Source organism: Rhagoletis zephyria, unplaced genomic scaffold (assembly GCF_001687245.7).
Source record: "Rhagoletis zephyria isolate East Lansing unplaced genomic scaffold, Rhagoletis_zephyria_1.1 Rzeph_scaffold_01600, whole genome shotgun sequence".
Classification (NCBI taxonomy): Eukaryota; Metazoa; Arthropoda; class Insecta; order Diptera; family Tephritidae; genus Rhagoletis; species Rhagoletis zephyria.
Genome location: NW_016158684.1, coordinates 82,983 through 105,812, shown reverse-complemented (window position 1 = coordinate 105,812; position 22,830 = coordinate 82,983). Strand labels below are relative to the sequence as shown.

General features: G+C 35.2%; 1 protein-coding gene across 1 annotated transcript; it reads left to right on the top strand.

Annotated features, from left to right (window-relative positions):
* The first annotated feature begins 533 nt into the window (after positions 1–533).
* meso18E (Myb/SANT-like DNA-binding domain-containg protein meso18E) lies at positions 534–22,830 on the top strand. Its single transcript, XM_017618309.1, has 4 exons — positions 534–1,132; positions 17,034–18,148; positions 18,230–18,298; positions 22,456–22,830. The coding sequence occupies exons 1-4, from the start codon at positions 1,109–1,111 to the stop codon at positions 22,790–22,792; spliced, it is 1,545 nt and encodes a 514-aa protein (XP_017473798.1). The 5' UTR covers positions 534–1,108; the 3' UTR covers positions 22,793–22,830.

Below are 22,830 nucleotides of genomic sequence, written 5' to 3'. Positions count from 1 at the left end.
GTCGGTTTATAAAAGGTGAAGAAGTACGAGTATACTTTACTTTACGCCTCATCGATCAAGATATTTGCTCTGCAATGTGCTTTTATACATATGTACGTACATAGTATGTATGGATGTATAAAAACTTGATCGCTCTCGATGCCAAAATGTACGCTCTCGCGCTCTCACAGGTTGAAGCATCAGATCAACAAACAGATCGAAGAAAACAGCTTACGAAAAACGTTGAAATCATTTCGATACTGAATTCGAATTCGGTCATTGTGAATGTTTGTACTCGTATGTTCATACTTTGGTAAGTAGAGTAGCAAGCAATGCTCTTCGCAGTGGCGTTAAAAATGAAAACTAGCTACACGACGAACCACAGAATGCAAAATATTTAAAATCGAAACTTTTCAACGAAAAACGACACGAATGCAGGGGGTTATTTTTGGGATACGCTTTTCGAAACGACGACAACAACAGCTGCAACAACATCGACAATAGCAACATCATACCCATACGACTATCGTTAGTAGCTAGCGGCCGCTAAAACAGCAGCACAGTCAAACCGATGATCGGTCCACCATCGGTCGATATGTGTAGTAGATATGAGCTAACAATCGTAGTAGTGTAGCGGCACAAAAACAAAAATAAAACAACCTATGTACAACAACCATAAGGAAGTGAGGAATAAAAACAAAAATTGGAAAAATTCTAAATAGATGTTGAGCATGAAACAAGCGAATGTACAAACGTATGCAACAACAAAACAACAGAGAATGCAGAGACGGTAGCCGAAGAAGAAGCAGAAGAAGAAGAAGCAGCAATGGCAACCGTAGCGGTTGTAGCGGTATTTGACGAGTTTAGCGAACGCGATGATCGTAGTGTTGGTTGGTAGCCGTAGACGTAATGTTGGGTGGGATCGACGGTAAATTTACCAGATACTTATACTATGTAAAATAAGTGGCAAAAAAACCAAACGTGCGAAGAAAAAAAATTAAGTGAATTGTCGGTGGAGCATTGGCGCGCGTGTGTTTACATTTAGATACAAAAAAAAAAATTTAAAACGGATACAGCGAAGAAGAGTTGCAACTGGGAGAGACGTTGTGAAACAAAATCTCTCTTGACTATGAGCAATAAATTGGAAATCATGGTACGGCTCTTAAGGATATTAAAAGACTATGCTTAAGTTATATACATATACCATACAAATCAATATATGAGCACATGCTTATATGCGCATATTGCACACCTTCATACATATGTATGTCGATAGTAGATCTAAACCGCGATCACTTAAAAAAAATCAGGACGATTTTCTCGCTGATTAAGTACACTAACTAAAAAACTATTGTTACGCCTGTTTTGGTATTAATTGCATTGAATTTGTACGATCCAAAAGCAGTTACATTTCCAGATCTGATTTTTTAGTTAGCTCACCTTAGACCCACATACATACAGTATCGGTCATATCTATAGCACGCCATTTCAAAGTGATATTGTGTGCCACTTATGTCTATTTATTTATTTTTAAGAATTTTCAATTAAAATACAGTTCTTTCTCTAACAAAACCCATATAAACCCAAGTTTAAAAATTTGTAGAAAACTACAAAAAAGGGCAACAAATTTTCACCTAAATTTCAAACTTTTTTCTCGGAAGTGTTTGAATTTTTCTGAATACACAGTTTTATAGCCCAATCAATTTTAGTCTGATAATGTGCAAGTTTCAAGTGACTAAAAGTTACCGTTGATTTTTTAGAATTTTTTTCACCAAAGGTGTTGCGGTTTTCTTCCATAAACAAATAAATTTATTAATAAGTTTATTCATTATATGGAAGCCAATGCGACAAAAAAAATTCGGAAAAATTAACGGTAATTCGTAGCCACTTGAAATTTGCACATTATCAGACTAAAATTGCAGGGGCTAAAAAACTGTGTACTCAACAAAATTCTAACACTTCCGGAAAAAAGTTTCAAATTTAGGTGAAAATTTGTTACACTTTTTTGTAGTTTTCTACAAATTGTTGAACTTGGGTATATATGGGGTTTGTCTGAAAATGAACTAAATTTTAATTGAAAATTCTTAAAAATAAATAAATAAACATAAGGGGCACACAATATCACTTGGAAATGGCGTGCTATAGATATGACCGATACTGTACATACATATGTAGGTGTGCGATATGCATGCATTTTATACATATCTACTAATGTGCATACGAAAATGTATTTGTTTGCATTTTGTGCTGTGGGGGGTGTGCAAATTTGCAGTGACGATTTTTGGCGGCTTTTTGTTGGTTTAAAAAGAAATTTTTTTTTAAGAGGCATTTAAAAAAATTTTCTAAATTTATGTAAGCACATATCGGTGGCTTTTATTCAAAACAACCCATCTGCAATTTTCAGAAAAATTAAATTGTGATATAAAAATTCACCTCAGAGTTAACTGTCATCGATGATATTGATGCTGACCTTGTTTATCGCTTGTTAGAAGAATAAAAGCCCTCGATATTTCACATTTGCCGAACCATAGCTTTTATAGATTTAAAATGTTTTATTGTCACTCAAACTTGAAGCTAATAATAATAATAGACTATTGGCACTTACACATATGTTAGAGTTTTGCCGAGCTTCTCTTCCGATTTGTGGCATGCGCCTTGATGTTGTTACACAAAGGGGAAGGACCTACAGTTTTACGCCGACTCCGAACGACGATTGTATTTTAATGAGAAGCTGTTTTTCATGGCAGAAATACACTCGGAGGTTTGCCATTGCCTGCCGAGGGGCGACCGCTGTTTAGAAAAAAACTTTTTTCTAAATTTTTTTGCGATGTTGGTTTGACCAGGGCTTGAACCCAGGCCCTGCGAAGTGGTAGCGCGCACTGCTAAATACATACGGCTATTTACATACATTCGCGTTTTTTTTTACCTTTACCGCCCATGTTGGCTGAGTTTTCTGTGATTTTTTTCGGTCCCTTCTTAATTCTGGCAACTACAATTTTTTATTCAAAAGTTTTATTCGAACAAAAACTTTTTTTATTTAAGTGATATTTTTAAAGATTTTTTTTTTACTTGCACAAATCGATTACATGCAAAAAGTTTGACTACATTTAAAAATAAAATATGTACATTTAAAAATTAAATATGTATGTGGATAAGTAAATATGTTAAACATTTAAATTCATAAGAATATATGTAGATATGTACATATGTATGTAAACACAAAATACCTATTTCCAAAATTTCAAATTAAATCAGCCCTTTCGTCAATTCCATGTGAATAAATCGTTCCCATAATTCAACGTGTAAAACAAAAACAAATGGGAAAAATTGTTTTTGTTTTGTTTTATAAATTTTGGGAATATATGTGCATGTGAAATTCGCGATAGGGCCGAATACAAAAAAAAATATATTATTTAAATTTATAACTATATAAGTACATACCTACGTAAGATGTGCATATTATGTATATATCTACATAAAGTGTAAAAATGTCATATCTGTATCGATTACCAGTATCTCACTAGACCAAAAAAGGTATTAATTTTTACGAAATATCTTAGTATATCGACACCTGACTTTCCACTTACACTCGACCTATCTCGGCAGCCAGTTCGAAAACGCGATTTTTTTTCTGGTGCAGTCTAATGTATATCCTACAAAATCTGAAGCAAATATTTTCTTTTAATTGTTGCAAAAACACAGAAGTAAAGTTTCACTTCCACATTAATTAAAATGAGCTTAGAAATAATTTTTCGCATGTTTTGACAAATAGGCTATTTTGAGTTTTGAAGAACGTGTGGGAAATGGTTGTATGCATGAAAATTTTTAAGCGTGAAGGCATGTAGATAGGTGGAGTAAAATGTATGTAAGCTCTTGCATTAAAAATATTTAGATACATAAACATCAATATATAAATATGTACATATATTAACCTATGCATTCGCCTTACTTATGTGCATACATATCTATGTTCACGTGAATGCCAGATAATTAAATAATTTACTAGCCCATTCTTCGTTGAGGTGTTTTTTTTTTCTTGTGGTCACTCTTGCTACCACTTCGTCCCAACCGAGAGGTAGCTAATCTGACAAGGGACAATATTGCTCTCAGTATCAATTTTAAGCTGCGGGCACACGACTTAAAGTGCGTTTACATATAAAGATAATCTCAATGAAAGCTCGTTTGTAAAACACCCCGTATACACAGGAAAATCTCCGATTATTAGCCGTCAAATTTATTGTGCTTGTAATTCTCACCACACAGAAAAGTTAAGTTCATTCTGTGCCACTGTGATCACGTTGTTCTGCTTTAAAAAGCTATTTAAGTATGTATAGTATGTTTTAATTAAAAATTTTATTAAAAATATCTGTACGAATCGCTTTTTTGCTACCGCCCATTTTGTTTCCTTCCACATTTGTCATTTCTCCTCTTCTTCGCAAAAATAATCGATAAAACTAAGTTAAACACCGGAAGTCATCGGTTTAGTCCGAGATTATTTTATAACAACAGAATAACGAGGGACGAATTTTATATCTATTTTCCTAATTATAGATAAGAAAGTTGAGCGCGAAAATTAGGATAATCTCTACATATGTAAACATACTTTTATACTATGTATCCATTGTGACATTTACCCTTGTAAAGGCTTCATAGTCACACCTTATATGCAGTGATCGGACTTCTACCACATTGTGGTAGATCTACCACTTTTTTGAGCATCTACCACATCTACCACTCAAGGTCTGAAATCTACCACATATTCGCGTTTTTGAGTAGTTTTATTTTTGCTTGACATAATTTCCCTAATTTTAAGAGCAAAAATTGTCCAAAACTAAACTCGATATGGTAACAAGAATGACATGATGCAAGATTCCGCATTCCCGGCGACGATGAAATTTCTCAAGTAAAAGTAAATAAAGCCGAATGGGAGGATAAAATAAACTGTAAAATAGTAATTTTCTCAATTTTTCGAGAGGAAACGTGGTTTTATTATGTTAAATTGCAAAATATATGATTTATAAAAAGAACTACATAATAGCGAAAATGTTAAAAAAGGTGAAATTTTTGTGAAAGTATTAGCAAATGTAAGTGTATCTAAGGTTTCTGAGGCGTTGTTTACTTTTACTTGAGAATTGTCAAAGGCGGCAAATCCCAATTAGCTGTTTCTGGAACGTGCCACATTTGTTCGCTACTTCGTGATGTGATAAAAAGAAAAGATGGCAGCACTCCGCAAGGTTGCAGAAATCTTTTAAAATATGTTCGAAAAATATCTTAATATGGAAGCAACTGCTTTACACTGTCAAGGAAAAAAATGCCAAAACTCAACGCAATTTTTAGCAACTTCAATCTTGCACTTTATTATACTAAAATTAAATTTTTTAGAGTCTAATTAAAAAGTTTGCCATTTAGGTGAAACCTTGCAGATTTTTCATAATTTTTGTACAAAGTTTGATCCAAACCCAGAGATCTACCACATTTTTTGAAATCTACCACTTTTTTTTTGAAATCTCCCAGATTCTACCACACAGAATTTTTTTAAAGTGCGATCAATGCTTATATATCTGCGCTGTTTCCTGCTCCTCATTACATAACCTACATGGTCGAAAGGCACATCTCCCACATTTTACAAGTGCTTCATTAAGAAAGCCTTTAATCAGTCTTACATCGTGCCAAGTAAGATGGAGTGTTTCAGTTCTCCTTGTGGTTCATAGTTCTTCCGTATTTGGCCAGAAATGTTGCGCTTCATTTTTCATCCAGATATAACAATTTCGCTCATCAACTAATCGGTAATTATTTTGCTAAAGTAGTCGGTTGATAAGACTTCAAGAATTTTGCAGCAAAAATAATTATTTTATCGTACCCCTCCAGATTCCGCTTGGGAGTTACTTTTGGATAGAAGAAATACTAATAAGACTCGTTGAATTTGCGGAGTGTCGAACATACCAAAAGAGAGTTAATAAAAATTTGTAAAAGACTCAATGAATTCCCATATGATGGCCACATTTTTGCTCACATATGTACCAACATTTGTATGACTTTCGCAAAATATTTACACACATACATATATAAATACTTAGTATGTAGTACCTATGTATGTACATATGTACAATTACTACGAGTATTGCACAGCAATGCAATAAAAAATAAACGATCCATGCTTTGGGTACATTTCTGCATATATGTATACATAGCTATGTACATACATATGTATATATTCGCGCTGCAACTACGCCTTCATTATTGCTTGCTCAATCATACATATAGTACATACATATATGCACCATTCCTATAAATATTTAATAATAAATAAAACATTAGAACCTAGTTAATAAAAAGCGCGTCGCATTATAATAAAATGTAACGCTTCAAAGCAACAACAGCATCAACAACCACCCATTGCCACGCAGGGGAATGAATTCTAACCGTACACTTGTGGTCAGCTGATTAAGTTAAGTGACATTTTGAAAAGTTTTGGTTTTAAATTATTTTGTTTATAAAATTTTTATAATTTTTTATAAAAGTCTAACACATTACATACTAGGATACCCCACCAACGATTTTTGTCGCAGTTGCAGAGACGAGAAAGAGGTGGAGACCGTTGAACACTATCTCTGCCATTGTCCCGCCCTGGCCAACACGCGCAACCGATTCTTCAACAAGTACTTTCTAGATTGTTTAGCCGATTTGAACTCGGCGAACGTCCTCGACTTTTTGTGCTATATAAAAAGCACTCGGTGGATCAATTACTAAGGAAGGGAAAGAAACAAATGGCTTCGGCCAATGGTATTACAACGGGCTTTTCCAGCCCACGTGTGCTCCGCGCTCTGCGCGGGGCTGCCACTCCAACCTAACCTAACCTAACACATTACATAATCAGCACCACATAAATCCATATTTCAAACTTGTTACAAAAATTCAACAAACTTAACAACTAGACCCAATAATTTTAAACTTTTTGGTATGCAGTTTTATAACCCATTAAATGTTTGTGCATGCGCAGCCACCTGGATATGCCCCGTAAGCAATCCGGTAATAATTCTGCAATCTTTCTTTTGCACAGTGCAGCGAGGCGCTGTAATTTCTCCATTGGCCGAGATATAAGGAATTTCTTGCGACATTCCACCACACCAAAGCGCCATAAAGCAGTATTGGTCTGACTATGGCCGTGTAATACCAATGCATCAGGGTAGGTGACAGACCCCCTTGTGACTCCCAGCATTCTCTTACATGAACAAAGGGCGTTACTGGCCTTTTCATCCTCTTCTTTCCTCAACATTGCGCTTCCACATCAGCTTACTATCCAATACTACTCCCAAATACTTTGTGTGGGATTTAATTGACAGCTCGATGCTATAGCCTCTAGGGTCCCTACACTGTGATCTTATATGTATCTTCTTGTGACCCATTCAAAATGACAAAAAACGAAGCATGTAAAACCATAAGACGAGTAGCCTGTATAAAATGTGATGTGGGTTTATGTTTGAAATGTTTTGCTACTTTTCCTACCAAAAATGAACTCCTAAGTCCCCTTTGAAAGCAGAATACTTTCAGTAAATGTATTAAAACTTATAAATAATATTTTTATTATTTTATATTTTAACCAAATACTGCCTTCTAACAATCCATTTGGAATACGCCCCGTGTAGCCATATGGCAACGGCCGATATCGGACGAACTATATTACTCCCAAAGTTGCAGTCATATTTTCCCTGTACTTTGAAGCTACTTTTACCCTGTACATAGAAGAAAGAAAACAAATCTAAAAAAAAATTAATCTGGAACAATTTGGGTAAACTTAATCAGCTGACCACAAGGATATGACCATATAAATATCTGACCTGATATAGCACATTTCTAAGTAAATATGTATGAGCGTATATATATGGATATGTAAATATTGCCGCTGATATACTTAAGAAACCAACGATGCAGTGGCTCAATGGTGATATATGTATTTGATGTGAATATGCATAAGGAGTACGAGGAATGCGTGCACATGTGTACCTTTGAATGACTGTTAGTGTTAAAGAGGCTAAGAGGGGACTAAATCAGAGGCGGTCATTTTTACTGATTTACAAAATATATGTACTTAAATAGTTATTACTTGCATTAATTATATTAAAAAATATATGCAGCATATGCCCGATTGATATCCATGTATGTACAGTGGCGGGATAATATTAACCAGGTTTTCTAACAAAACAATGTAGGTCCGAATTTCAAACTTTGTTCAAAAATTAGAGAAAGTTGCATAAAGATTTTAAACTTTTTAATCAGAATTTTTAGAAAAATGTTGGTTTGCAGTTTTGTAGCCCATTTAATTTTAGTAGTATGATAAAGTGCAAGTTTAATGTAGCTAGGACTTACCGTTGCCGCACTTACAAACTGCCGGTAAGCGTGATATAATTATAAATTTGTATGGAATTTATAATTTTATGAAATTTATCAGCAGTTTATCACGTTGTATGCATACCTCTGTTATTTCAATTTTGTTCTGTTTTTGTTGAATTAATTTTAACTGACTTCAAAAAAAGGAGGAGGTTATCAATTCGTCGGAATATTTTCTTTTTTTTTTATGTATGTTACCGCATAACTTTGGACCACGTCAACCGATTTCGATAATTTTGCATTGGAAAGGTAGTGTCTCACAGGTGGTCCCATACTAATCTGGTTTAGATCCGATCATTGGATCATGAAAAATTAACGGTACTCCTAAATTTTTTATATGAAAATTGAAGTCGGTTTTGCTTTTTGCTTAGAAATGATTTGTGTCGATCATATTTTCGGTCTCCGGTTTCGAAAACAAGGTTAAACTGCTGGAATCATAAATATTAAAAATCAAAAATATATAAAATTAAATAAAATATGATAAAAATTTGTTTTATTAATTTATTAATTGTTTTGCTCATAAGGTAAAGATAAGCAAAAATGAAAACATATGTACATTTGTACGTACATATGTATATTGCAAATTATGTCCAAATTTTGAATATTTTTTTGAAGTAATTTATTAACCAATCTATACTTACATACACATGTGCAGTAAATTTCTAAATTTTTTTAATTGCAAAAAAATTCCGCAATAGCTGTTTGTTGTATGTATTGTGTATACGCGTACTTTTGTCAGGCTATGTTCCATTTTTTCAATAATGTTATTTTGCCCTTACTTTGCTAACATTATTCTTAAGCGTTGTGTTCTTAATGTATTTTTTTTATTTAAAATTTTATTTTCATTGTCGTTAAAGGCCAAAAAGGTTAACTTCTAAATATTAATAGCCTCCCGTACTTTTTTTCGAAGCAACAAACAACCTAGGTACGAAGAACGTACGAGCGTACAACGACATACCTACATCTGCGTTTGCATACTGGAACATACTACAAGTACATATATGTAGTATCTATGTACATATTAATGTATTTATTATGCATACGATTTTAATACAGACAGTTTTATTGATCGTTTGCTAAGCTACTAGCAACATTGTCTAGTCAATTGTAACAAAGTATAGCACTGGGTCATGAAAGATCACCGTCAGCAACCGCTATCAGCAGTAAACGTCTATTTAACGCTATAAACTTTGCGACTAATCGTTGAAGGTAGAAACGAAAAAAAAAATGTATTAAAACGTATGGTAAGAAAACATAACATAACACTGCCGAAATTGATAAGCGTTTTTTGAGCAATTGATAAATATTTATGTAAGTCTCCTGTTTTTTAAGCAACTTTCGGCAACTTAAGTTAAGCACCTTTGCTCAGCTTTAAGAAAAAAGTTTTAATAGCTGATAAGTGGAGTTGAAGGTGAAGAATACATTTTAGGCTGAAAATGAAAATTGTTGATTTTTTTTTTAGTTTTTACAAAGTTTAAAACATGGGTTTATATGGATTTTGGTAGAAAACAAAATGTATTTTAATTGAAAATCCCTAAAAACAAGTAAATGAACATAAGTGGCAAACAACATCACTTTGAAATGACGTGCTATAAATTATCTATACATAAGCAAGTGATTCGATAAAAATAAAGTTTTCACTACACCATCGACCCATGGACCGTGGAGGTATTACGGTAAGGAAAGCTGGGTCGCCAGCTGGAAAAGGTTGGGAACCACTGACTTGGCGCATTCGCGTGGCGGGATATGACTAAAATCGGTACCACCGAAAACTTCGAAGAAATGAAAAATACCCGTTTTGTTCAATAAAAAAAATCCGGTTTATTCGATATTTGAAAAATCAAGATTTCAAAAAACCCGCCTCTAGATATTCCAAAAAATCGGTGGAAACAGGTACTTACCTAATGCCGGATTGACGCACATTGTGTGGGGGTCTATGGAATTTTCATATCTTACAGCCTCTTTATATATCTCGAACGATGGGCGATATTTTTTTGCTTGTAATTTTGTAACTCCGTCGTTCGTCTTCGTCTTGATTTACGTCGGTTACGTTGCAATCGTCTCGGTTACTTTTAAACCGGCTGGAATGATGTTGCCGGAATGTCACACTGATGCCGGGAGAATCTCTTATGAATGATCATTTTATCAGACTTTCATTGATGCATTTTAGAGACTTCCATGAAGCGTTTGTTCCAATCATTCTAAGAATTTTAACAATCTGATGAAACATTTGCCGAACCTCTTTGACTGTTTGACCGATCTGATGCTTCGTACGTTTCATGAAGTGATTTCGCAAAATGACAAACGTGGTATATCATGATCAATTCCTGTAAATTTATTTACCCCCATCACGCAATGATGTCGATTCCTTAAAAAAAACTACCTGAATATAAATGCATTCAAGAACAAATGTTTTTGATAAACTTTTATAATAACAAAAGAGAAACATAAACAAATAACTAAATAACATTACAAAACAAAAAATCATTCAAGAATCTATGCACTTGTTTATGCACATACATAAATTAAATTAAAAGCAGTATATCGCTTATGAATCAGGGACCAAAAATAACTGTTATCTGGGAACAGTTACTAGATGAAAAATATTGAAAAATATTTTTTATTTTGCCGATAAGAGGTTTATTTTTTTAATTTGTTTGATAACAGTTATTGCTCAACGTTTATTTTTTACGTTGTTTGATAACAGTTATTATTCCACGTATATTTTTTACGTTGTCTGATAAACGTTGCAAGATAAAAATATTGACGAAAACGGAGATGGAGAAGAAGATAAAGATGATGAAAATAAAATAGGGGGAGTGAAATAACTGTTATCAGACAACGTAAGAATAAACGTTGGGTAATAACTGTTATCAAGCAACGTAAAAAATAAATAAATTTGACAAGGGATGACGGAAATTCGTTCCATAATACATCATACACCCACCCTGTCGGAAACAACAACAACCAAAAAGGAAATAAAAAATAAACGTTGGGCAATAACTGTTATCAAACAACTTAAAAATAAACCTTGGGTCATTACTCTTATCGGCGAATGAAAAAATATTTCTCAGCTTATAACTGTTATGGAACAACGATTTTCGATAAAGCCTATAACTGTTATGTCCCTGTTATGCATACATATCATTGCAATACTTTGTTCCAAGTCTTATAATAATAATAATATCCCAACGGTTTTTACCCTCCATTCCCGCCCATCCGCTCGAGGGGCGCAGTCCGCATGACGTACGGAACCAATATTTTAAATTTTTGTGCCGAGTCACGATAGGCAGGAGTTTGTTAAGTGTCGAGATCTAAAACTGTTCAGCTACAGAACTAAATTCATCAGCTGATTTTATGTATTTATGTCAATAATTCACTTATTGAGAGAGGAGAGTATCGCTTTCTTAATGCTGAAAAGCGGATCTGATATATCAAACGTGCTGGAATGAGAGTTAAAATCCTGGCATAAGCAACGGAGTGGGTCGTGCAATTCAAAATTGGTTTTACAAGCTTTCAGAAATATGGGACAAAAGTGTCTTGATACGCGTGAGGGAACATTAAAGCTTACATCAGCCAGAAGAGACGGACTTGAAATTGAGCCTGTCAGTAATTTAACCATAAAAATTATACCAAGCATTTCCCTGCGACTGGCAAGTGTAGGAAGGTTAATAAGTTTTAAGCGACTCGTATAAGGTGGAAGACTATATTGAGAATCCCATCGGAAATTTCTTAAAGCAAAAAGTAGGAATTGTTTTTGAATTGATTCTATCTTGTCTGAGTAAATTTGATACCTTGGATTCCAAACCACCGAGCCGTATTCCAGAATCGGCCTAACTAATGTTGTAAACAGGGTTTTAGTGATATAAGGGTCACTAAATTCTTTTGACCATCGTTTCACAAATGCAAGTACACCTTTAGCCTTGTTGACTGTCACATTAATGTGAAGATTAAAATTAAGCTTAGGATCCATTGTGATACCAAGGTCCACAAAATTGTATACCTGTTCCAGGTTATGGTTACCTATTATATAAGAAACTGGCAGAACAGCTCTTCGCGAGAAGCACATTACTTTAATCAATGTAAAATAAATAGTTCATTCGAAACCACATTTCCTGGTTGTACTCATAGTTAGTAGTGAAAATATGCAGATTCAGCTGACTATAAATACAATTTGTTAATAAACAGTAACCGTAGATTTTAAAATAATAATGAAAGTATTTTTGTAATATAAACAATTTAACAATCCAGTGAAAAGAACGCGAAGGATTTAAGAATTCAGCAATTAATTCAAGGATAATCGTAACAATATATACAGTGACTTTTATGAAAGTGTAACTCGTTATCTAACAAAAACCATGTGAGTAAAAATTTCAAACTTTTTATTTAAACATTCTTAGTATGCAGTTTTGTAGCTCATTCAATTATTTAAGCGCAGTGCAAATTTTAGGTAGCTAGAACTTACCATTGATTTTTGGCAATTTTTTTGTGGATGTGGATGTGTGTCAGATGCAAGAATTAAAAAACGTGGAATGAAGTGCAGAAAAAGTAAAAAGAATCGGCTATGAATAGGCCAAAAACGTCCGATGCTGATGTCGAAGCCGATGCCGATTCTTTTGGGCGATACTAGCTGATGCCGATGCCGATTAATCGGTCGGACTCTATATGTATGTATGTACCCACAAAGTGGTCCAATGGTTTCCTTAAAAATTAAAAAAAAAATAAACTTAATTTTTTGAATATATTACTGATTTATTCGAAAGATCGAACATTCCCATTACCTATGGAACACGATTTCATTCATCGTGAGCTGGCTTTGCAGCAGCACATCTTATTAGCCAGTTTTAGAAAGAAGCTGTAAATGTCAAAAGACCTTTTGTTAAAAAAAAACTATTTGGAACACCCGTTACATATACACAAGCGATCGTACGTATGTAAGTAATACTCAGTCGCTATTTAGTTACATACAGTTGTCCACAAAATAATAGGAGTGGGATATTTTAACCTGTTTTGGCTATCTGTCTTTAGTTTATTTAATGTTTCGTATTTTTTTGTAAAAGCCTAGCTGGTAATACAACAAACACCATATAAATTTACATTTTCAAGTTTGTACAAAAATTATAAAAATTCTGCAAATTTTCACCAAAATTTCAAACTATTTAACCAGAATCTTTAGAAAATATGTTGGTATGCAGTTTTGTAGCCCATTCAATTCTAGTCTGAAGAAGTGCAAGTTTCAAGCTGCTAAAAAATTCCGTTGATTTTTGAGAATTTTTTCGGTTGAAGGTGTTTCACGTTTTTTCCATACAAAGTATGTTCGACAATTTTCTTTTATATGGGGACAGTGCCAGCAAAAAAAATTGCCAAAAATCAACGGAATTTTTTAGCAGCTTGAAACTTGCACTTCTTCAGACTAGAATTGAATGGGCTATAAAACTGCATACCAGAATTTTCTCTGAAGATTCTGATTAAAAAGTTTGATATTTTGGTGAAAATTTACAGAATTTTAATAATTTTTGTACAAAGAATGAAGTATGAATTTATTCATTATTTGTTGTATACCCAGCTTGACTTTTGTATAAAAATAATAAACATTAAATAAACAAAAGACAAATAGCAAAAACTGACCAAAATATCGCACTCCTATTATTTTGTGGACCACTGTATATATGTATGTATGTTACATATTTTTTTTTTAATGATCGCGTTGATTTCATTTCGTGGTAGAAAAGCTGGCAACAACAGAGTTCTTTCTCTGCTTTGTTAAATTACTAAATGGTAAGTTATTTTTAAGTATTTCTCTACGCGATTTACATACATATGTATGTACATGCGCTATGCTGGTACATACATACATACATATAAGTTTTTCTATTAATATAACTACACACCACATACAGTATCTACACACAGTATATGCATATAGTATACATACATAAAAATGTTCGTACTACACTCATCTTCACCATGATCATCGTCGTTCAACAGTACTATAATGAGTGTACTAACGTACTAAATGTGCATACGAATGTAGTATATCCATACTACGATGATATGCTTAAAACGCGCGCCCCACCGACCGACCGACCGCCCATCTGCCGCCCGACAGTGAACGGCTGAAAGAGTGAGTGAGCGATTGTAGGGGCGTAAGGCGACAAAGAGGGCAGAAAATGCGAGGAACTAATCCCCACAGCCTCACTATTGGCTATGGCCCGAAGCTACCAGGCAGTCAACAGCCAACAACCAGTCAACTACAAAAGATGGGATCACTTTGGGTGATCGTGCAACAACGAGCTTTCTCATCGCTGGTTTGGATTTTGCGTGCAACAACTGGGATATCGCTTGTATTACTTATGTGTTAAGCGTTTTTTTCTGCTTGTTTTCAGCAAACTTAATACAGTAAAAATCGAAACAAAGCGTGGAAAAAGTGAAAACAAAAATTGTTTAAAAATGCGAAAAACCAGCTACTGTACTGCTTCCATACATATGCATGTATGCACAATGTAAATACCCTGCAAACCACCAAAGTTCCCGAGATCTTAACGAAATCTTTAGGAGTATTTCATTTCTGTGACAATTTTTTACGAATCTTCAATGAAAATTATATGAAGTGGTTGACACGAACTCGCAAAGAAATTTATGTACCAATAATAAAGAAAATTCTGAAAAAAATCTGCATGAAATTCTTCATACGGCAGCATTATTTTCATTGTTTTACCGATTTTTCCCCAATTCGGCGAAAAATCGGATGAGATCTTTACGATTTTTTTAAGTTCTCTACAATTCAGAATACTCTGAAAAATGGTTTGCAGGGTACATATCTTTAGGTATGTGTATATTCATATGTATCGTCTTTAGTCACTTGCAGTGTGACTGCTCTTAGCGGTTGATCCCATTGAAATCGTACGGCGATTTCCTATAAATATACATACATATGTACTTTTGCCCATATTTATGTATGTACATAACTACATCTGTAGATATGTAACATTTGTATATACGATTTTTTTTTTGGTTTTTTTTTTAACGTATGTTATATTCAATGTTTATAGGCCTATGAAAGCATTGCGTTGTCTTCTTGAAATCGCTGACTATTTTTATACTCGTACCAACGAAAAACAATAACAACTAAGCAAGATCGTTGCTCTAACAAATGTTCTAAGTACTCATAGACAAAGACGAATTTCTAATCGTATACATGCTGGTATATACATACATATGTATGTATATTTGTACATAAATATGTAGTACGCACAAATGTATATAACAGATGTTCCAACTGGCATTCCAACTCAAGTGCCTGATGCACTCAAAAATCTCAATAAATTCAACTGTTTTACCATTTGAATCCAATCCGGAGAATTTGAGGCGGGAATTACTCCATACATAGATATACATACATACATACATATGTACATACATACATACATACATACGTACATAGTACATTCGACCGTAGCAAAAACCACTTCGGCGTACACTCCTGAGTCTAAAGTATTTTTGCTAACCAATTTCGAAAAAAAAAAAATTTTTGGAACCGGGGAGTGGCCTTTTTACATTTTTTCGGTGACACCTACATTCGACAATGAATTTTTTTTTTAATACTACATAGTTCTATTGGAATATTCGAAATACTTACTTCCTTAGCAAAAGTTTAATGATTTTTGGTGAGCTTTATTTTACTAACATTGGCGTGTTCCGTGGTACTTTCAAATATCTCGACTCCTGTGCCACCTATCGGATTAGGTCATCTTTCATATTGCATTGTCATCGGGTTCAGAGGTAAGTCTGAAGTTTCAAGTCTTTAGGTCATCGGGAAGTTGGTCATATATTGATTGCATAATTTGATCTAAAAGCTTGTAAGAAGCAACCGCTTTGTTCAGCAAAAAAAAAAAATATCGAAATTACCTTACAAAAATGCTTTAGACTCACGACGAACGTTTTTTTTCGGTACGGTAACTATACAGCGGGCGTTCAAAATATGCATAATTCATTCAACAGCAAAAACCCCGAACATTTATTTATTTTAAATTCATACAGAGCTCGGTGAAAATGCAAGAAATACCAAGAAATTTTCATCGGAATTTCCAATTTTTCAATTCGATTTCTTAGAAAAATGTTGAGTATGCAGTTTTGTAGCTGATTTAATTATAGTATAATAAAGTGCATGTTTCAAGACCTGCGAATATTTTTTTGTCGAGGATGTTGCGCATTTTCTTCCATACAAAAATGTATTTTATTCATGCGTTATATAGTGGAAAATGCGCAGAACCATTGACAAAAAAAAATTACAAAAATCAACGGTAATTTTTAGCGACTTGAAACTTGCAAATTAAGTACAAAATGCGTTCATACATACATACAATTTATCTAAAAAATCGAATTGAAGTTTAAAATTTCTTGGTATTTCTTGCATTATTTTCCCGAAGTCTGTATGAAATTAAAAAATTTACGCCTTTGGTTTTTGCTATTGAATGAACTATATATTTTTTTTAATAAGAAAAATTTGGTGTGGGAAATCTAAATAAATAAAACTTTCACCCGCTGTCTGGCAAGGCAATTTCTTTTTTTTTTTAATAAAAGGTCCATAATTTTTAATGCATTTTTTATAAAAACTTTTAAACTCAGTCATATCTTATCTTTTTTTAATTTTTCTCCCTTTCCAGGACACCAAACCGCCAACGACGCCGTCCAGTAATGAAAATGGGCCTAGTAACGGCCACGGAAACGGCCATGGTAGCAGCAACAGCAACAGCACCGGCAACTATCACCATCATCGCGCGCCGCGTACCCCCGAAAGCTACTTCAATGTGCCCGAATCCATTGCGCTGTTGAACATCGTCAAATCCGAGCGCATTCAGAGTGCCTTCCAATCGAATCGCAAAAATCACGCCAGCGTCTGGGAAATGGTCGCAGAAGTATTGAATCGATTTAGCGCACGCAAGCGCTCGGCTAAACAGTGTTGCAATCGTTATGAAAATTTAAAAAAGATCTACACACAACTAAAGAAGAATCCTGAGCGGCACGTACGCCGCAACTGGCCCTACATGTTTCTGTTCAAGGAAATCGAAGAGCAACGCGGCGAATGTTGGGGTTCGGCGAATGGCAAGCGGCTGGCGTTGATTGCCAAAAGCCACAAAGAACTCTCCTACTATCAGCGCCGGCGGCAGGCCGCTGAACTGGGTGTTGCGTATCTGGGCAAAGAGGCGGCTGCTGTAATGCAACACAGCTTGCTGCAGAGCCTCTCCACCGACTCAAGTAGCAATAATAGTAAGATGGAACGCTTTCTGCCCAATCACTTTGTGGAAGCACAGCTAGGTGACGGGCTGGAAGGTGGCAGCAGTATGGGGGGTATGTATGGTGATGGCAGCGCGTCATTGCATCTGCCACCAGGCGCAAGCGCAGCAGCGGCAGCAGCAGCAGCAGCTGCGGCTGCTGCAATGAATGTAGCCATGCGGAAGGAACAGGAAATGAGGGAAAATGGCGTCAGCGCTGGCGTGGGCGGTGTAGTAGGTGGGATGGAGCGTGGCAACGGCGCTGCGGAACCGCAACATACGGGCGAGCTGAATGGCGCCCGGCCACTAAATGGTGGTGCGAATGTTGTGAACGATGTGGCCCGCTTAGCAGTTGGTGGTGGCGGAGCAACCGCAGTGGGCAATTTGCTGGCACCCCATGTCGGCAATGGTGGCATTAAGGATGTGCTGCGACCACACTTTGAGAAAGACTGCAATGGCGTAGCGCCGTTGGGTTTGCCCAATGGCGAGCATAACATCTCAATGAAGTGAGTTCAGCGCATAACTATTTAGTTATTTTTTAGAAATTTAATTAATGCATTAATTATGTTTCTGTTACATTAATGCAGGTCTGAGCCAATGTCCGAGGGAGAATTCAATCCGGATGATATACAGTTGATGCAGACTAACTACAATGGGTAAGTAAGAGCCGAAGAAATAAACGCCGATGAAAAGAATTAAAGGTTGCTACAAATTGAAATTTAAATATCGATGTTTTAGTTTTAATACGAAAATGTACGCTGGTCGGTACTAAATACATATACATACTTATGTAGGTATTGTATTATCTTAAAGTAATCGATATGCATATTCATTAATTTATCGAAAAAGTTTTCGATATATTTTAAATTAATCGGGAAGTTATCGAATGACTATTGATGAGATTTTCGATATATATATTTTAATAGTATTTGTAATATCTGTATTTTTCGATATATTTAACGAACCACTATCGATTGTGTTATCGATAAGACTTTGGATATGTTTATTTTAATAGTATCTATACTAAATTTTGAAAATAGGTATGTTCGTGGAGTACCCTAGTGTAGGAAAAAGTGTTCGGTGAGGACTGAACCACTCAGGGACAATACTTTACAAGAGCGTACACTTACTGGCGTATGCCGACGACATCGATATTATCAGTAAAACCAAGGGCTAAGTATGTTCTACCTTCTCGGGATTAGATAGAAAAGCAAAGCGAATGGGTCTGGTGATAAACGAGGACAAAACGAAATATCTGCTGTCATCACACAAACAGTCAGAGCTTACGCGTCTTGGCACACACGTCACTGTTGACAGTTACAAGTTTGAAAAAGTTGCCAACTTCGTTTATTTGGGAACCAGCATTAACACCAATAATAATGTCAGCCTTGAAATCCAACGGAGAATCACTCTTGCCAACAAGTGCTACTTTGGGCTGAATAGGCTATTGAGAAATAAAGTCCTATCTCGTCGTACAAAGATCACACTCTATAAGGCACTCATCATGCCTGTGCTGGTGTATGGCGCAGAAGCATGGACAATGAAAACATCTGATGAAGCGACTCTTAGAGTTTTCGAGAGAAAGATTCAGCGAAAGATTTACGGACCTCTACGCGGTGAGCTGCATGAGCTTTACAACGATGTAGGCATAAATAGCGCAGCGAATTAAAATTCAGCGGCTCCGGCGGCTTGGCCATGTCGTTGAAATGGCCAGAAACGCTCCTGCTCTGAAAGTATTTAACGCGGGCGGCGATGCTGGTAACAGAGGAAAAGGAAGGCCTCCTCTGCGTTGGAAATACCAGGTGGAGAAGCACTTGCCTTCACTAGGCATTTCCAATTGGCGTCTGTTGGCACTGAAGAGAAATGACTGGCGTGCTGTTTTGGAATCGGCCAAAATTGTTTATTCGGTTACAGCGCCAATGAAGAAGAAGATAAAGAATAATACAAGGTGTTCTACATAGTGACAGCTCGTTTCGACGGCTCCCTTACAAATGGTAGCAATACGGGAGCAAGAGAGAAAGGTGAAGAAGAGCAGCCCCTTTGCGCAATGCCCCTAAGTTTAGTACTATAATTCGTAGTTATTAATGGCTCATTCTTTTGTGACTTTAGTCATAAATGGTAGTATATTAAGAAAAGCTAAATTTACGAAAATAGTAGGTATATATACATATATTAAGTTGTACATTAAATGGTAATTTAGTTTATTAAAACACAGTGGCCCGTAGATATAATCGAAATAAAGTCGACTCTAAAGTCAATTTCAGTTTTTGTGACATAATTTTCAATGGGATATCTGTCAAAAGATCTGCAACTAACTTTGGAGTCGACTTTATTTTGGCTACACATAACTAAGAGCTAATATTTTATACATGTGTATGTATGTATGTGGTCCAAAATTGCATGTGAAAAGGTAAACTCAGAATTTTAACGCTCTCGCCCCTAGGATTGTTCTATACCGAAAAAATATACTCCTATATTTTTATACCCGAGGACACTTGTGCACAAGGGCATATTAATTTTGTTCACATAACGGTTATTTGTAACAGCCAAAACGAATCGAGATAGATATAGACAAATGTATACATAAATGCTCAGTATGAATAGAGAAGTCGATTAAGCCATGTCTGTCTGTCCGTCCGTCTGTCCGTCCGTCCGTGTACACGATAACTCGAGCAAAAATTGAGATATCTCAACGAAATTTGGTATGTAGGTTTCCATTTATCCAAGGTAGGTTGGTATTGAAAATGGGCGAAATCGGACCGTAACCACGCCCACTTCCCATATAACGGTAATTTTCAGAAATACGAAAACTGTGATATTTTAGTAACTACTGGAGATTATTCACTCAAAATTAATATTTACAATAACTTTTAGACGAAAAATAAGAATATTATAAATTTTTGGAAAATGGGCGTAGCCACGCCCACTTATGGTTACATGTGTATATCTTGGTAACCGCTGCACCAATTTCTTCCAAACTTGGCACAGTTGTTGGCCTTCGCACAACATACCAAATGGCCGAAAATTTTTAAAATCGGACAATAACCACGCCCACATCCCATATAACGGTAATTTAGAGAAATACAAATTCTTCGATAAATCAGAAAATATAAAAGCTAATTTATTCAAAATTTATGCTGGGAACAATTCTTAACCAAGAAATACATTTATGATAAAATTTTGGAAAATGGGCGTGGCACCGCCCACTTATGATCACATATATGTATCTAGGTAACCGTTCTACCGATTTGTACCAAACACCACACAAAAGCAAAACGTTGAAAATTATTAAAATCGGACTAAAATTGAGGCCGCTTTTCATATAACGGTAAATTTCTGAACTGCTTGAAACTTCAAAATTTTAAAATTTAAGGTCTCTAATTTACTCAAAATTGATACGCTCGGCTTACCATGTAGCGGTAGCTTTCGGAAAGGTGAAAGTCATATATTAAATACTTGCGCCGGGTATTTAATGTTCGGCTCCGCCCGAACTTAGACTTTCTTACATGTTTTATTTTGAAATTAAAAAATTGCTAGGAATGGGATTTTTTAAAATCAATATTTTTCGATCGAAAAACTCCGTTCCCCTGCAGGAGATTCCCAATAATAATAACAAATTTTTTATTTAACCATTTTTCATAGTACCTATATTTTATAGGTCCACCAAAACCCCCAACCAAAATATTGATTTTCAAGAACTCCATACCACTTCTACGAAACGTTGCGTTTTCCCATTATGAAATACATGGAAAACTTGGAACGACCTCTGAATATTTTTTGATTTCAAAAACAAAAATAAAATTTTTATATTTGTCGGTTCAGAACAATCCTAGGGGTGAGAGCATTAAAATTCCGAGTCTACTTTGTTTTTTACCACCCTACCAAACACTTACATATGTATCAGCGCCTATCTATTATTATTATTTTATTTATTTTTGTTAGCTCATTAAAATTTTGTTGACGGAAATTTTAAAACTGGATATACAGTGAAATTCCCGATAACCGGACATTCACCGTCACGATTATCGCAATATAAGCAAATTTTTTTATTCTAATTTATTTTCGATAAGTTTTTCTTCCATACAAAGTATGTTCAACAATTAGTTTTTGTATGGAGAAAATGAGCAACACCTTCCACTAAAAAAATTCCCAAAAATCTACGTGATTTTCTGCAACTTCAAACGTGCACTTTGTTAAAACTAAAAATTAAATGGGCTATAAAACTACATACTTAGAATTTTTCTAGGAAATCTGAATAAAAAATTGCAAATTACTATGCAAATTTATTGAGTTTTACTGAGTCTTGCACAAAGTTTGAAGATTTTATTTTTAACATTTTTATAAAAAATTATTGAAAACAAATAGAAATAAAAAACTTTACTCATATTGCGAAAAATTCACTGTGCCGGTACTTTTGTCCGGCACCGTATGTATATAGAAAAGCTGAAGTTTTAACCTCTTTTAATTGCGCCAGATAATTTAGAAATTGTTAAAATCAGCTTTGAAAGTTCTATCGATCCGCATTGTTTTTTTTATAGCAATTGGTTGGTATTCTATGTAGACTTGTTCCTTAGTACTTTTTCATGAAAATCGTGGTAATATAGAAAGTAGTTTGTCAAAGAGGCAAATTGGCAAGATGGCTGTTAAAGCGAGACGAACAAAAACGTCTTGTATTATCGCAGATGCACTTTTAGTGCACTCATCGAGCAGGCCTACTATTTCCTGTATCTATGGAAACAATTTTAGTTTTGTAATCAACATCGGTTTTTTTTTGTGATTGCTTATATCATTTTTTAAATTCTCCGCTTTGCAGATCACAAAACTACTATCCGCACAACATTGACCCCAACATCCTTCATCCGGACGTTATTGTCGACACCGATAACATTTCCGATTGCAGCAGCGTTATCGGTGGTGATGGTAACGGTGGTGGCTCTGCAAAAAGCAAACGCAAACTCTCCACATCTACCGATGGCGGTGATAGTACAAATTACGAACTGATCGAGTACTTAAAGCGACGCGAGAAGCGCGATGAAGAATTGCTGCAACGCATGGACGCGCGGGAAGAGCGTTTATTGGCATTGCTCGAACGTACAGTTGTCGCTATAGAAACGTTGGCTGGCAAGAAATCAGCGGAAAGCAAGGAATAAATAACAACTATGCGCTTAATGGAAATAAAATGTGTCAA

Coding starts and splice junctions, on each gene's coding strand:
- meso18E (XM_017618309.1), top strand. CDS start 1,109: ATGAGCAATAAATTGGAAATCATG. Junction 1,133..17,033: donor GCAATAAATTGGAAATCATG/GTACGGCTCTTA, acceptor CTCCCTTTCCAG/GACACCAAACCGCCAACGAC. Junction 18,299..22,455: donor ATGCAGACTAACTACAATGG/GTAAGTAAGAGC, acceptor TCCGCTTTGCAG/ATCACAAAACTACTATCCGC.